The sequence below is a fragment of the Zalophus californianus genome, chromosome 13 (assembly GCF_009762305.2).
Source record: "Zalophus californianus isolate mZalCal1 chromosome 13, mZalCal1.pri.v2, whole genome shotgun sequence".
Classification (NCBI taxonomy): domain Eukaryota; kingdom Metazoa; phylum Chordata; class Mammalia; order Carnivora; family Otariidae; genus Zalophus; species Zalophus californianus.
Window position 1 is genome coordinate 34081040 of NC_045607.1, and position 15458 is coordinate 34096497.

The 15458-nt window shown below is 41.9% G+C and overlaps 1 protein-coding gene across 1 annotated transcript in view; it reads left to right on the plus strand.

The window, feature by feature from the left end:
- The first annotated feature begins 362 nt into the window (after window positions 1-362).
- The window catches only part of LOC113934145, a 102713-nt gene continuing 87617 nt past the window's right edge, over window positions 363-15458 (plus strand). The window contains exon 1 of the mRNA XM_035723473.1: window positions 363-412. Coding sequence (XP_035579366.1) covers window positions 363-412 — 50 coding nt within the window. The remainder of the gene's footprint in view (window positions 413-15458) is intronic.

The following is a 15458-nucleotide window of genomic DNA, read 5'->3' on the forward strand; positions in this document are numbered from 1 at the left end:
ACTACTCTGCCCAGTGGGGTGACCAACCATCCAGAGGGAGTTCCTGGGACATGGGACTTCCAGTTTTAAAACAAGGACAGGGGGCACCTGAGTGGCTCAGTCAGTTAAGCATCCGCCTTCAGCTCAGGTCATGATCTCAGGGTCCTGGGATCGAGCCCCGCATCGAGCCCCGCATCGGGCTCCCTGCTCAGTGGGGAGTCTGCTTCTCCCGCTCCCACTGCTCCTCCCCCTGCTTGTGCACACTCTCTCTCTCAAGTAAATAAAATCCTTAAAAACAAAACAAAACAAAACATAAAACCAGGGCAGTCCAGGCAAACAGAGACAAACTGGTTCTAATGGGGAGCTAGCCCAATCCTGAAGCAATGCTACCCTCCACTTTTACTCCGCACGACCTCAGTGGCTACCAGTACAGGTGAGTCAACCCCCACCCCAGCAGACTGGCACCTGGCACCCTTCCAAACTCTAATCTTGGTTAGCACCACCTGCAGTCTTTTATAGCATTCTCCCTCTCCCACAAAAGCTATTTCACACTTCCTCTGTCCTCCCCAACACCCCTCCTCCCAACACCACCCTCTCTCCCAAAGAAGAGTTTGCCTGGAGGGCAGCAAGCAATGACAATGAAGCCACTCCCACCTGCCTGACCACTTCTCACTTCCCACTAGAGCTGCCTGTACGTAGTCCCTTCCCCTCCCTCTGGCCTTTTGTCCTCCTTGCTCTCTGCCTTATCTGCAGTCACGCCCACCCTACTGGCACCTGCCTGGTCTCTCAGAACCCTTGCAACACCTCCGCTTGGAGCGACCACCTCCCTGGTGGCCCTGTTCCCATCCAAATAACTCTCAGGAGCTATCTCCACTTCCCTTTCTCAGCTTTCCAGCCACTCACCTCTTCATCCCCGCACTATGGCTTCTGCCTCCTCTAAAGCAGCTCTCCCCACATCTCCGATAGCCCACTGATTGCCAAATCCAGTGGATACTCAGTGTCCTTTGTTTTGACTGTTTTATAGATACCAGCTCATTTGAGCGAAACAATTTAGGTGTTGTTAAAGTAAAATGATACATCAGCCTACTAAGATAGGTATTCTATTATCCCCATTTTAAGCTTGATGAAACTGAGGAACAGAGAGGTTAAGTAACTTGCCCAGGGTCACACAGCCACATATGATAGAGCAGTTGGCTCAGAAGTCTGTGCTCCTCACATTCCCCTCTGGTACCTCTCTGCTGCTCCCATCTCTGATACCCATTCCTTTCCTCCTAGTCTTTGCATCCCCAGCACCTGGGATGGGATCTAATACGCAAAGAGTACTCAACAAATGTTTGTGGCTTAGCCAACTGAATGCCTGTGGCACGCTTAGGGAAGTCACAATCTAGGGGAAGAAGATCAAACAGCAGCCACCATGTGCTGGATTTGGTGTGCCGGATGCTCACAGGGCTCTTAAGACAGTGATGAGAAATAATAATAACAGTCACAATGAAAATGGCCACCCTTTGTTGAATTCTAAGATGCACCAAGAACTGTACTAGTTTATCTGTTATCCCACTGCGTCTCCTTCAAAACAATCCTCTGAGGAATTATTCTTAAACCTCATTTTACAGATCAGGAAGCTAAAGTTCAAGGAGGTCCCCAAGGAATGAAACATATATGTAGGGGAGCCTCAGACAGCAGTGTGTCCTGGAATGCTTCCCAGAGGAGGTAGCACCTGAGCAGGGTTTTGAAGCACGAGTAGATTTAGTCAACCGAAGAAGAGCATGAAGGTATTCCAAGGAAAGGGCACAGTGTCTGCAAAGGCTCAGAGTCAAAAGAGCATGTACTATCAGGGAACTCCAGATAGGCTAGGCTGGCTAGAGGTCAGAGGATGAAATGGGGAGTAGGTGAGGGGAGGCTTCCAAGGGAAGCAAGGAGAGGAGCCTCACAGGCCACAGGAAGGAATTTCAATGTCCCTGGGGCACAGGGCCATGGCTCTCAAACTGAGTGCATCAGAATTGCAAAAGTGATCCTAGACCTCCCCACATAATCTGAATCAGCAGATTTATGATAGGGCTCAGAAATGTGTGTGTGTGTGTGTGTGTGTGTGTGTGTGTGTGTGTGTGTGTAGCTTATTAAAGCTCAAATAAACAGCTTTACAAGATATAACTGATATACAATAAACTATAATATTTATATAATCTGATAAGGTTTGGTGTATGTATATACCCACAAAAGCACCACCAATCAGGAGAGAGTATGTCCAGCACCCTCAAGGTTTCCTCTGTTCTTCATAATTTCTCCCTTCCACTCCCATCTTCATTGATCTGTTATTATAGATCAACTTGCATTTTCTAGAATTTGATAAATGGAATCATACTACATATACTTTTCTTTTCGGTTTGGCTTCTTTGACTTATTTTGAGATTCATTTTTTTTTTTAGTATAGTCTTTTTTTTATTTTTTATTGTTATGTTAATCACCATACATTACATCATTAGTTCTTGATGTAGTGTTCCATGATTTGTGCATAACACCCAGTGCTCCACGCAGAACATGCCGTCCTTAATACCCATCACCAGGCTAACCCATTCCCCCATCCCCCTCCCCTCTAGAACCCTCAGTTTGTTTTTCAGGGTCCATCGTCTCTCATGGTTCATCTCCCCCTCCGACTTACTCCCCTTTATTCTTCCCCTCCTGCTATCTTCTTCTTTTTCTTTTTTCCTAACATAACTTGCATTATTTGTTTCAGAAGTACAGATCTGTGATTCAACAGTCTTGCACAATCCACAGCACTCACCATAGCACATACCCTCCCCAATGTCTATCACCCAGCCACCCCATCCCTCCCACCCCCCACCACTCAGCAACACTCAGTTTGTTTCCTGAGATTAAGAATTTCTCATATCAGTGAGGTCATATGATACATGTCTTTCTCTGATTGACTTATTTCACTCAGCATAACACCCTCCAGTTCCATCCACGTCGTTGTTGAGATTCATTTTGAGATAGACATGTAGTTCATATCAAGGATCTGTTCCTTTTTATTGCAGAATAGTATTCCATTATGCGGATATACGGTATTTTGTTTATCCATTACCTGCTGATGGACAAATAATGCTTCTGTGAACATTTGTGTACAAGTCTTCTAACAGGCATATGCTTTCATTTGTTTTGGGTAAACACCTGGGGGTAAGATGCCTGGGTCATATGATAGGTGTTAAGTTTAACTTTTAAAGAAATGCCAAATTATTTTCCAAGATAGTAGTACCGTTTTATATTCAAACCGACAGGTATTATATTCAATGGCAATGAGCGGTATATCTCATTGTGGTTTTTAATTTGCATTTCCCTCATAACTGATGATGAACATTTTTTTAAAAGATTTTATTTATTTATTTGAGAGAGAGAGAGCGCACATGAGAAGGGGGGAGGGTCAGAGGGAGAAGCAGACTCCCTGCCGAGCAGGGAGCCCGATGTGGGACTCGATCCCGGGACTCCAGGATCATGACCTGAGCCGAAGGCAGTTGCTTAACCAACTGAGCCACCCAGGCGCCCGATGATGAACATTTTTTACATTCATATTTGCCATTATGTAGTGTAAGTCTCCTGATTTTGTTTCTCAGAATCATTTTGGCTAATCTAGACTCTGTACATTTTAATAGGAATATTAGAATCAACATGTCGATTTCTACTAAAAAGGCCAATTGGGAATTTGGGATTGCATTGCATCTATAGATCAATCTGGGGTAAACTGACATCTTAACAACGTTGATCCGTGCAATTTCATTTTTTAAGGTTTTCTTTAATTTTCCTCAGCAACATTTTATAGTTTTAGGGTACTGGTCTCTCACAACTTTCCTCAGATTTATCCCCAAGTATTTTATATCTTTTGATACTATAGTAAGTGGTAGTTTTTAAATTTCTATTGTTGCTAGTATGTGAAATATACTGGATTTTTAGGAATTGATCTTGTATCTTACAACTTCGCAAAACATACTTATTCTAGTAGTTTTCTTGTAGATGCTATTAGATTTTCTATGCAGATGAGCGTGTTGTATGTGAACAAAGACAGTTTTACTTTTTACTTTCCAATCTAGGCATCTCTTTTCTTTTTCTTGGCTGATTGCCCTGGCTAAGACCTCCAGTACTGTGTTGAATAGAAGTGGCAAGGATGGATATCCCTGTCTCATTCTTGATCTTAGTGGGAAAGCATTCAGCCTTTCATAATTTTTTAAAATATTTAATTTATTTATTTGATAGAGAGAGACACAGCAAGAGAGGGAACACAAGCAGGGGGAGTGGGAGAGGGAGAAGCAGGCTTCCCACTGAGCAGGGAGCCCGATGCGGGGCTCGATCCCAGGACCCTGGGATCATGACCTGAGCTGAAGGCAGACCCACCCAGACGCCCCCAGCCTTTCATAATTAAGTATGATCTTAGCTATCAAGATTTTGTAGATGTTCTTAATCAGGATGAGTAAGTTCCTTTCATTACTAGTTTGCTGACGGTTTTTATCAGGAATGAATGTTGAATTGTGTCAAACATGTTTTCTATTTAATTAAGATGATGATGTTTTTTTATCTTTTACTTTGTTAATATGGTGAATCACATTAATTGATTTTTGAATGTTAAACTAACCCTGCATTTCTGGGGAAAGCCCCTCTTCGTCATGATGCATTATCCTTTTAATCTATTGTTGAACTCAATCTATTGTTGAACTCAGTCTGTGTTCATAAGGATTTATTGGACTGTAGTTCTCTTTTTTGTGTAATGCCTTTGTCTGTTTTGGGTATCAGGGTAATGCTGACCTCCTAGAATGAATTAGGAAATATTCCCTCCCCCTGTTCTCTACTCCTTATAACTTTTTGGAGGAATTTGTGTTGAATACATATCATGTCTTTCTTAAATGTTTTGTAGGATTCATCAGTGTGGGAAGGTGTATACATATATATACATACATATATATATGTATGTATATATATGTGTGTGTGTGTATGTGTATATATGTATGTATATATATGTGTGTGTGTGTATGTGTATATATATATATATATATATATATATAACTTACAAATTCAATTTCTCTAATAAAGAGTTATTCCGGTTAACTCCTTCTCCTGGAGTAAGCTTTGGTAATTTGCGTCCTTCAAAAGACTTGTCCGGTTCATTTAAGTTGTTGGATTTATTGGCATAAACCTGTTCATAATGTTCCCTTATTATCCTTTTATTATCTGGAGAATCTATAATGATACCACTTCTGTAATTCCTAATATTGAAACTGTGTCTTCTCTCTTTTATCCCTGGTCAGTCTAACTACAGGCTTATCATTCTTACTGATCTTCTTAAAAAAAAAAACAGCTTTTGGTTTCATTGATTTTCTCTACTGTTTTCTATATTCTATTTCATTGCTTTTCACCTTTTAAAGATTTTATTTATTTATTTATTTATTTATTTATTTATGTATTTATTTATTTATTTGACAGAGAGAGACACAGCTAGAGAGGGAACACAAGCAGGGGGAGTGGGAGAGGGAGAAGCAGGCTTCCCGCTGAGCAGGGAGCCTGATACGGGGTTTGATCCCAGGATCCTGGGATCATGATCTGAGCTAAAGGCAGACACTTAATGACTGAGCCACCCAGGCGCCCCACCTTGATCTTTACTATCTCTTTTCTTCAGCTTACTTGGATTTCATTTGTTCTCCCCTTCCCAGTTTCTTAAGGTGAATGTTGAGGTCACTGATTTGAGACTTTTCTCTTTTTTTCTAATGTAGCCATTTTAGTGCTATAAATTTCCCCATAAATACTGCTTTAGCAGCATCCTACAAAATCTGATGTATTTTCATTTCATTCTGTTCTAAATATCTTCTAATCATTTTTCACTATTTATTTGATCCATGGGCTCCTTAGAAGTGAAGTATTCTATTTAGTTCCCAAACATTTAAGGATTTTACAGAGATCTTTCTGTTACTGATTTAGAATTTAACTCCAGTTTGATATGAGAAAAAAATTTCTATGAGGTGAATTGTTTGAAATTTTTTGAGACTTATTTTATGGCCCCAAATATAATCTATCTTGGTAAATGTGCCATATGCACATGGGAAGAATGCATATTTTGCTGGTGTTAGAAGTATTCAATAAATGCTAGCTGGGACAAATTGCTTGATAGTATTGTTCAAGTCTTCCATATTCTCACTGATTTTCTGTCTACTTATTCTATCAATTTTTGAGAGATGATTACTGAAATCCCTAATGATAATTGTGGATTTTTCTAGTTCTTTTATTTTTTTTAAAGATTTTATTTATTTATCTGAGAGAGAGAATGGGAGAGACAGCATGAGAGGGGGGAGGGTCAGAGGGAGAAGCAGACTCCCCACTGAGCAGAGAGCTGATGCGGGACTCGATCCCAGGACTCCAGAATCATGACCTGAGCCAAAGGCAGTTGCTTAACCAACTGAGCCACCCAGGTGCCCCTCTAGTTCTTTTAGTTCTATAAGTTTTGCTTCAAACTTTATTATTAGGCACATAATATTTAGGATTATATTATCTTGATTACTTGACCCCTGCCCCCTTATCACATCATGAAATGACCTTTATCTCTGGTAATATTCTTTGCTCTGAAATATACTTTGATGTTAATATAGCATTCCAGCATTAATTCCCTTAATATAGCATTCCATTTTCTTTGACTAGTGTTAGGATGGTATATTTTTTTCCATCCATCCACTGTAACCTGTGTCTTTATATTTAAAATGTGTTTTCCATAGGCAGCATATAGTTGGGACTTGCTTTTTTATTCAGTCTGGCAATCTCTGCCCTATAATTTGGGCATTTAGACCCTGTACATTTTTTAAAAGATTTATTTATTTTTTAGAGAGCATGAGCATGAACAGGAGGGTCAGAGGAAGAGGGAGAATCTCAAACAGACTCCATACAGAGCACGGAGCCCCAACGCAGGGCTCTATCTCACAACCCTGAGATCAGGACCTGAGCCAAAACCAAGAGTTGGGTGCTTAACTGACTGAGCCACCCAAGTGCCCCTAGACCCTGTACATTTAATGAGCTTGTAGATATGGTTAGGTTTAAATCTATCATCTAGATATTTGTTTTCTAATTAACCCTGCTATTCTTTGTTCCCCTTTTCCTTTATCCTTTGCTTTTTTTTTTAAGATTTTATTTTTTTATTTTTTAAGTAAACTCTATGCCCAATGTGGGCCTCAGATTTACGATCCCAAGATCAAGAGTCACATGCTCTACCAACTGAGCCAGCCAGGTGCCCCTCCCTTGCTTCTTTGATTACTTTATAATGATGAATATCTATATCACCTTTTATCACTGCTTTCTCTTTGTTTTGTTATTGTAGTAGAGTCTATAGAATACATATTTATCATAGTCTACCTTCAAGTGATATTGTGCCACTTCATGTATAGCATAAGAACCTTACAATAGTACACACACATTTTTCCACTACCAACATTTGTGCTGTTGATATACATTCTACATTTACATATTTTATAAATCCCACATCACACATAATTTTTTAATATTTAAATATCATTTATAGAATTTTAAATTATATATATGTTCATATATATATTTATAGTTTACCATCTCTAATACTTTTAATTACTTCCTGTGCATTTAGAATTCCATCTGGTGTCCTTTATCCTTGTCTGTTCAAATTCCTTTAGCATTTCTTTTTGTGTGGATGTATTAATGATGAATTCCCTTTGTTTTTATGTCTAAAAAAGTTTTTTGTCTTTTGTTTTAAGCAATATTTTTGCTGGGGCGCCTGGGTGGTTCAGATGGTTGGGCATCTGCCTTCGGCTCGGGTCGTGATCCCAGGGTCCTGGGATTGAGCTCCACATTGGGCTCCCTGCTCAGCAGGAAGCCTGCTTCTCCCTCTCCCACTCCCCCCTGCTTGTGTTCCCTCTCTTGCTGTGTCTCTCTCTGTCAAATAAATAAATAAAATCTTAAAAAAAAAACTATTTTTGCTGAATATAAAATTCTAGGTTGACAGGCTTTTTTATCTTTCAGTACATCAAGAGCATGGTTTCATGGTCTTCTTGCTTATACTATTTCTGATGAGAATCTACTGTTATCTTCATCCTTGTTCTTCTGTATGTGTCTTTTTTGCTTCTTGCAACTTTTTGAAGTTTCTCTTTATCAATGCTTTTGGGCAGTTACTATTACCATATGTTTGATATCCTTTTCTTCATGTTTCTTGTTCTTGAGGCTCATTGAACTTAAATCTGTAGCTTTATATTCATCATTATTTGTCATGAGGGAACATACTCTGCATGTTTTCAACATTTAAACTTTTTGTTTAATTTTTTGCCCAGTATATGGTCTATCCTGGTGAACATTCCATGGGCACTTGAAAAACGTAAGTATCCTATAGTCGCTAGGTGTCAAAGTGCGTGATAATGTTGTTGAGCTCTTTAATGTCTTTACTATTTTTGTTCTAATAATTCTACCAACTACCACAAGAGTAAAACTATGGTTATAGATTTATCTATTTCCCCATTTAGTTCTGTCAGTTTTTACCTCATGTATTTTGATGCTCTGCTATTGTACACATTCACAATTATAACTGTTTTGTCCTCCCAATGAATGGACCCACTTTTCATTATGAATCTTACTTCTTTGTCTCTGATAATACCTCTTTTCTTGAAGTTTATACTATCTGATATTAATATAGCTACTCTAGTTTTCTTATGATTAGTGCTTCTGCATAGTGTGTACAGCAGGGTCTACAGAAAATAGACAGTTGTAGACAGCAGATAATTAGCTCCTGCTCTTTTAACCAGTTTGAGAATTTATACCTTTAATTAAAATGTTTAGTCCATTTACATTTAATATTTTTCTTGATATGGCTGCCTTTAGGATGGCCATTTTGTTATCTGTTTTCTATTCATCCTGTTTTCTTTCTTTCTTCTTTTGTCTTCTTTTGGGTTAATAAACATTTTTTTAGTATTTCATTTTAATTACTCTATTGGGTTTTTTCCCTCTTCCCAACATTTTATTTTGAATCATTTCAAATGTACCAAAATATTTTTTTTTAAGATTATTTATTTATTTGACAGAGAGAGACACAGCTAGAGAGGGAACACAAGCAGGGGGAGAGGGAGAAGCAGGCTTCCCACGGAGCAGGAAGCCTGATGCGGGGCTCAATCCCAGGACCCTGGGATCATGACCTGAGCCAAAGGCAGACGCTTAACAACTGAGCCACCCAGGCACCCCTCAAATGTACCAAAATGTTGAAAAAATTTTTCAGTGAACACCCATATACCCACCATCAACAGTTTCTATACGCATAGAAAAAGAAAGACCTCCTTTGGTCCACCTACCTTGTCTCTTGGATTTAAATAGAATAGAGGTAAGTGCACTAAAAGAATTGCCTGAATAGCAATGTAATTCCCAAAATGTGGGGAGTGAGAGTCCCATCCTCACATGTATATCAGGCCTTTATTGTGAGAAGGAACTGGACAATCTGGACGGTTCCACAGAGAGTGACCAGGATAAGGCAGTGAGTGGATGCTAGGAGATTATGAGAAAGGAATTGGCTGTGCTGTACCCAAGAAAGAAGAGGGGGAGTTAACAAGAGACATTTATAGGTCATAGCCTTCCAGCCTCAGGGGAGGAAGGGAAGTTGTCTTTGAGAGAAGCCAGGAGTCAGGACTAGACGGACACTCCATGAAAACAAATGTAGCTTCAATAAAAGGAACAACTAACAGGAAAAGCTGCTAAAAATGAGCAACACTTCCTCAGGAGATAGTGAACTCCCCATCACTGAAGGTATGCAAGCATTCACTCACTCAACAAATATTTGTTGATCCATTATATGACAGACACTGAGCTAGGCACTGTGGATAGTGCAGTGATTAAAGTAGATTTCTTGTCCTCATGAGGTGGTAAATATTAAATAATCCCACAAATAAATCTATGACTATCAGTAATGGATCATTCAATACATCTGCTCTGGCAGGAATTGGAGAACAGGATTAAATGTTTTCTAACTCTGAGACCAAACAGCATAGAATCACAGGAAGCCCTATATAAGTGACAGCTTCTACAACTATATTATCATTATTACTATTTGTTGTATTATTCATTTGTTTCACATTTCCTGGGTGCCCACTTTTGGCTGTGCAAGGAGGCAAAGCTGCATGAGATGGGTCTTTGTCCTCCAAGTGGAAGGGACCATCCAGCGCAGTGTGGGAAGTGCTGTAATTAGAAACCAGGATCCCAGGCACTGGCAGCCCAGGAAGCAGTTGGGGAGATCCTGGGGTAGGAGTGGGGCTGGGGGAAGCTTCTAGAATAAGTGGGGGTGAGCTGGATCTTGAAGGGCAAACGGAAGGAGACTTGAAGGGAGGAAAGTAGGCAAAACTGCTGTCTGTTGATCTCCTCCTTGCCTTCTGCAGACCTCCAGGAAACTAACAATGTGAAGTGCCCCCTCCTCTCTAACCCCCTTCCCCATCCCCTCCTCTCCAACACCCATCCCCACCCCCTACCCACTTGGAGGTGGAGAGGTAAGCTCAGCTGGGCCCCTTAGCCAATTAACACTCTTTGCATCTGAAAAACTCAAATCAGCTCCTCAGAGGTGTTAGAGATCAGAGTAATTAAGGTCTCTTTCTCATGCAAATCTAACCAGAAATTGAATGTTTGTCTCCTTGGAAAATTAAGGCCCTAAGTTCTGTAAGGTGGTTGTGAAATTCGGCATGGGGAGGTGATGGTTTCAAGAACTAGAAGCCAATTTGTTGGGACGCTCTCCAGAAATATTTGATTCAATTAAATAAATATGTACTCCACATGGCAGCAGAAGTGATATTTTTTAAACGCAAATCAGATCCCATCTCTCCCCCGGTCTCCGATGCACTCACAATAAAAGCCAACGCCCTTAGCAGTCTCAAAGCCCCTGCCTTCCTCCCAACTTCATCTCAGGTCCCTTCATAAAGTGCTTGTCACACTTCGTAATTATTTATTTACTGGTTGGCCTCCCCCACATCATTAATTAAATACATTTCTGTTACCACTCACCCCGGAGCACAATATATAAAGTTGTCCAACTGAAAAACAGCTCGATTGCAAATCAGCAATGTGCCCTAGAGCCACTGGGAATAGGACTCATATTCAAAACTTCCCTGCCCACGCATGGTATACCCTGGCTGGTGTCAGGTGCAGGGTCACCGTCACTGACTTCTAGTTGTGTCTCTGGGTTCACTCTTCTGGAGAACAACTAACTGTTCTCTCTCTGAGATGCCCCAGCTTCCTGAGCACTCTTCACAAATGGCTAATTTTTAAGTTGGACACTCAACAAACGTAATCGCCAAATGCAAAGAGAATTCCTCCAGCCATAGGAACAAACAGGAACAACATTTTATTTAACTGAGTTGTTTACTGTCTTTCCTGTCTCCCCAGTTGGGATGCAAGCTTTGGGAGGGCAGGGACCCATGTCTATCTGGTCACCACCTATCCACAGCACCTAGAACAGTGCCTGGAACTTAGGAGGATATTCCAGAAATAACAAATATTTTGAATGAATGGACTTTCTGAAACTGCCCATGTACAGATTTGGTGCCAGCACCATGGGTACAGAGGTGAACAAACCCAGATTCAGCCTTGGAGAGGCTCATAGCCCAGCAGGGGCACCCACAGGACCCAGGATTCATTTGTTCACTCAGCACTTGAGCGCCCCCTAAGGTGGAATCAGCCGGTAAGTGCAATGATAGAACAAGCAAATCCGCCATCTGAGTTTGGGGGGAAGAAAGGAAGTAAGAAATGACCATCTTCCCATTGCGGGCAAACCCCCAGCAAGAAAGGATCCCAATACCTCATTTAGTCATCAAACATTGTTGGAACCAGGCACTGCTCTAGGCACTAAGGATACATTGATGGATAAAGGCTGTCCTTGTCCTCAAGGAAAAATGGGCAAAAACAACATCAAAAGAACCCACATCATAGCACCATGTCACACGGTAACAATGGACATATGAGTCCAGACCTTTCACAGAAGAATGATTTATCACAGGGGAGAAGAGAATACAGTGGGTTTTCTTGGAAAAGATAATGCCTGAGCTGGGTTCTGACAGATGAATAGGAGTTTTCTGGGCAGACAATGGAGAGGAGAATGGCATTCCAGGCAGATGACACATCTGGTGCAGAGGCATAGAAATGTGAGCTAGCATGATGCATTTGAAGAACTGCTGAAATGTAATGTGAAAAGGGAGATCTGGAGGCACCAAGACAGAAGAAGTAACTGGGTCCAGATGCTGGAAGGCTTTGCCTGGACCTTATGCCTCAAGCTATAGGGGACCAGTGCTGGGATTACACACAAGAATGATGAATCAACTTTTGCCACATAATAAACCAGTCCATATCTCAATGGTTTAAAATTGTGTTCATGACTTACAAATCTGGGGTCAACCAGAGTTTGGCTGGTTCTGGCTGGGCTTTGCTGCAGTGGTTTGGCTCTTCATGAGTCTCTTTTCTTCCTCCTGGGACCAGGGGCCAATGTGCGTGTGCCTTGATAATGGCAACAGCAGAGGCACAGAGTACAAAGGGAGACCTGCAGGATGTCTGAAGGCCTGAGCTCAGAAATGGCACATTACTGCTTCCACCTCATTCTGTTGGCCAAAAGAAGTCCCATGGCCTAGTCCAGATTCAAAGACATGCACCTGCAAAGTCATATGACACAGAACATGAGTAGAAGCAGGATTGAAGAACTGAGTCCATGAATGCACTGTAACACGGGTAACGTGATCGGATCTCTGTGTTAGGTCTCTTGGCCGCAATGTGGAGGGTGGATTAAAGGGGATAAGGCAGTTTCAGAGATTCAGGCATGAGCTAAACGAATGCCCCTGGACCCCACAATCTGTTCTTTCCTCTATTCCACGTACTGGGATTTAGCCAGATCAGGCAAAGGGGGGCTTAATCTCTAGTCTTTTGTTCGATTCTAAGAGCTCAGCCTGAGCACTTTGGTGCTTGCAGCAGTGAATAAGGAGCCTTTGTAATAAGCAGATAAAGGCTAATATTCAATAAACTAGTGAACAAGGGTTTTCTTTAACTCTCTTGGAAAAGACATCTCTGAGACAAAAACAGAGCTGAGCTGCAATATTGGATAAGCCCCACTGATCACAAGAAAACCTAACACAGGTAATTGACTATTGGCAAACGCAACAGAACCAAATAAAGCAAGTAATTAACAATTATTGTGCTGGGAGGTAATGGAACTACAAATCCAGGCTGCCTAGGTGTTTGTCCCAGGCATTGATAAGAACAGAGTGTTTGTTAGTGGGTGAGTAACCCAGGTGTGAAATTCATTTTATTAGACTACATCTAAAAATAGGCTTGAATCAGGCAGTGGAAAAGAACAGAATTCATCCCCACTTGCTCCCTGGGGTACACAGATAATAAACTCAAGGCTCTGGTTTTTGTCTAAAAAGGGGGAACTGAGGTAGATTGTTTACAAAAATGGTCCCAATTATTTCTCTTCCTGTATCGATGTTGTTTTGCAGATGTGATTTTGCAGCTTTTCTCAAGACCACTGTCTCTTTCCCCACCTGGGACACCATGACTAACTCTGACCAATAGACCATGGCAGTATTATCCTACTTCCAACCCTAAGCCTCAAGAGGCCTTGTACCCTGCTACTTACTCTCTTGGGACCCTTGTCCACACCATGTGAACAAGCCCAGGCAAGGCTATTGGAGGGTGAGGTAATGAGTCAACCCATTTGTCTCAGCAAAGGCCCAAAGCATGTGAGACAGCTCAGCCAAAATCAGCAAAGAGGAGTGATTGCGGAGACCTAGAATGGCTGGGGTGACCTTCAGTCTTGGCATCTAGAACCATCTGGGCCCCTCAGGACCACCTAGGCCAGGGATGACAAATACACAACACATAGGCCCCCACCTCCTGTCTGGTGCCCAGGGCAGACATTGCTAATCTATTACCATACACCTTCGACTGAGCCTAGAAACAACTTCTGAATCCTGCTGGACACAGCACTGTAGGCAATCTCTACCCATCAGCTGCTCATTCCTAATGACTTCTATTACTCCCATTTCACAGAGGAGAAAATTGAGACACAGGGAGAACAAGGGACTTGTCCACGGAGAGCTTTCCCTATGCCACATGGCCTCCATGTGTTTGTAGAGAACAAACACTTTTATGCCTCAACTGTAATTCAGGGAATGACTCCAGTACATGGGAGGGGGTTTTTACAAGCAGCGGCATTTTTTTTTTTCTGCTTCCAGTTCAAGTTGTTATTTGGCCATGTTTTAAAGAGCAGGTTTTTATTATCATAATAAGAGAACACAAGCAGTAGATTGTGCCCACTGCACTTAATAAAACCCTAAGGAATTCGTTCATTCACCCATGGGCCAGGCAAGATGCTGGGCATTGAGTTTATGGGGACACAAAGGACATTCCAGGCACCCAGGGAGCTGAAATGCCCAACTCTGATATTCTGCTTAGTTGGGGTAAGGTGAGACTGGTTCATAAGCAGGCTCAGTTCAACTCTCCCATCCCAGGGCTGGGAGGGACCCAGAGATTCCACACACACCACGGCTCACTCCATCTTTTATGCAGTCCTCTCTAGAGCCCTCTGACAGGGCCCCATTCACACACCTCCAGTGATGGAGAGATCATTACCTCCCAAGACTCCACAATTCCATCTTGGGATGGTTCTGCCTGCTACAAATTCTTCCTTTTACCAAAAGGAAACAAGGCTCTCTGAGACTCTCTGCCCTTGTACTGCGGGGAACTAACTTTCTGGGGACCTAGGAGAAAACACTGAGAGGGGGAGATGTCCCAGGAAAGAGAGACAAGAAAAGGAGAGAAGGAAGACACTAAAACTGTCCTTCCCAATTTACAGTGTGGCGAGAGCATTTCATATCCTTGCTCATAATTCTTACTCCTATCAGTCAAACATCATCTTGTCCATTGTGCCCTGGTATATGCTGAGATCCTTGTAAACCCAGCTCCTTCAGAAGACCCCAAATGCATTTTCTATGGTATCCTGTGCAAGAGAGCTTGTTGCTATGGTAACAACTGGATGTAAATTTCCCAGAACCCCTAACTAAACTATTAATCAGAAAGATGAGGAAAGGGCCAGGGAAGTAAATAAATCAGTTAAGAAAAAGACTCCTACCAGGAAGGGCAGGGCCACCCCACCCTTGCTAGGGTGATAACTCATCCCTCCCTTTGATCCTTCGATGGGGAGGGAGGGGCAGCTGGAGCCCAAGGGGAGCGCTACCTCACTCCCCTTTCCAACTATTTTGTCCCCCATCCTTGCAAAGTCAGAGAGGCTTAATAGTGAAAGCCAGTGCCTGGTATGTCGTCCATGGAGAATGAGAAGGGCCCTGTTAGCAGGAACATCAAAGGTAAAATGTTGGACCCTGAAAACAGTGCTCTGGCCAGCTTGAAAGAAGTGTTCTACTGAAGTGTGGTGATAAGATTGGGATTAGAGTCAGCACGGGTGGGTAATAGAAGGATTAGAG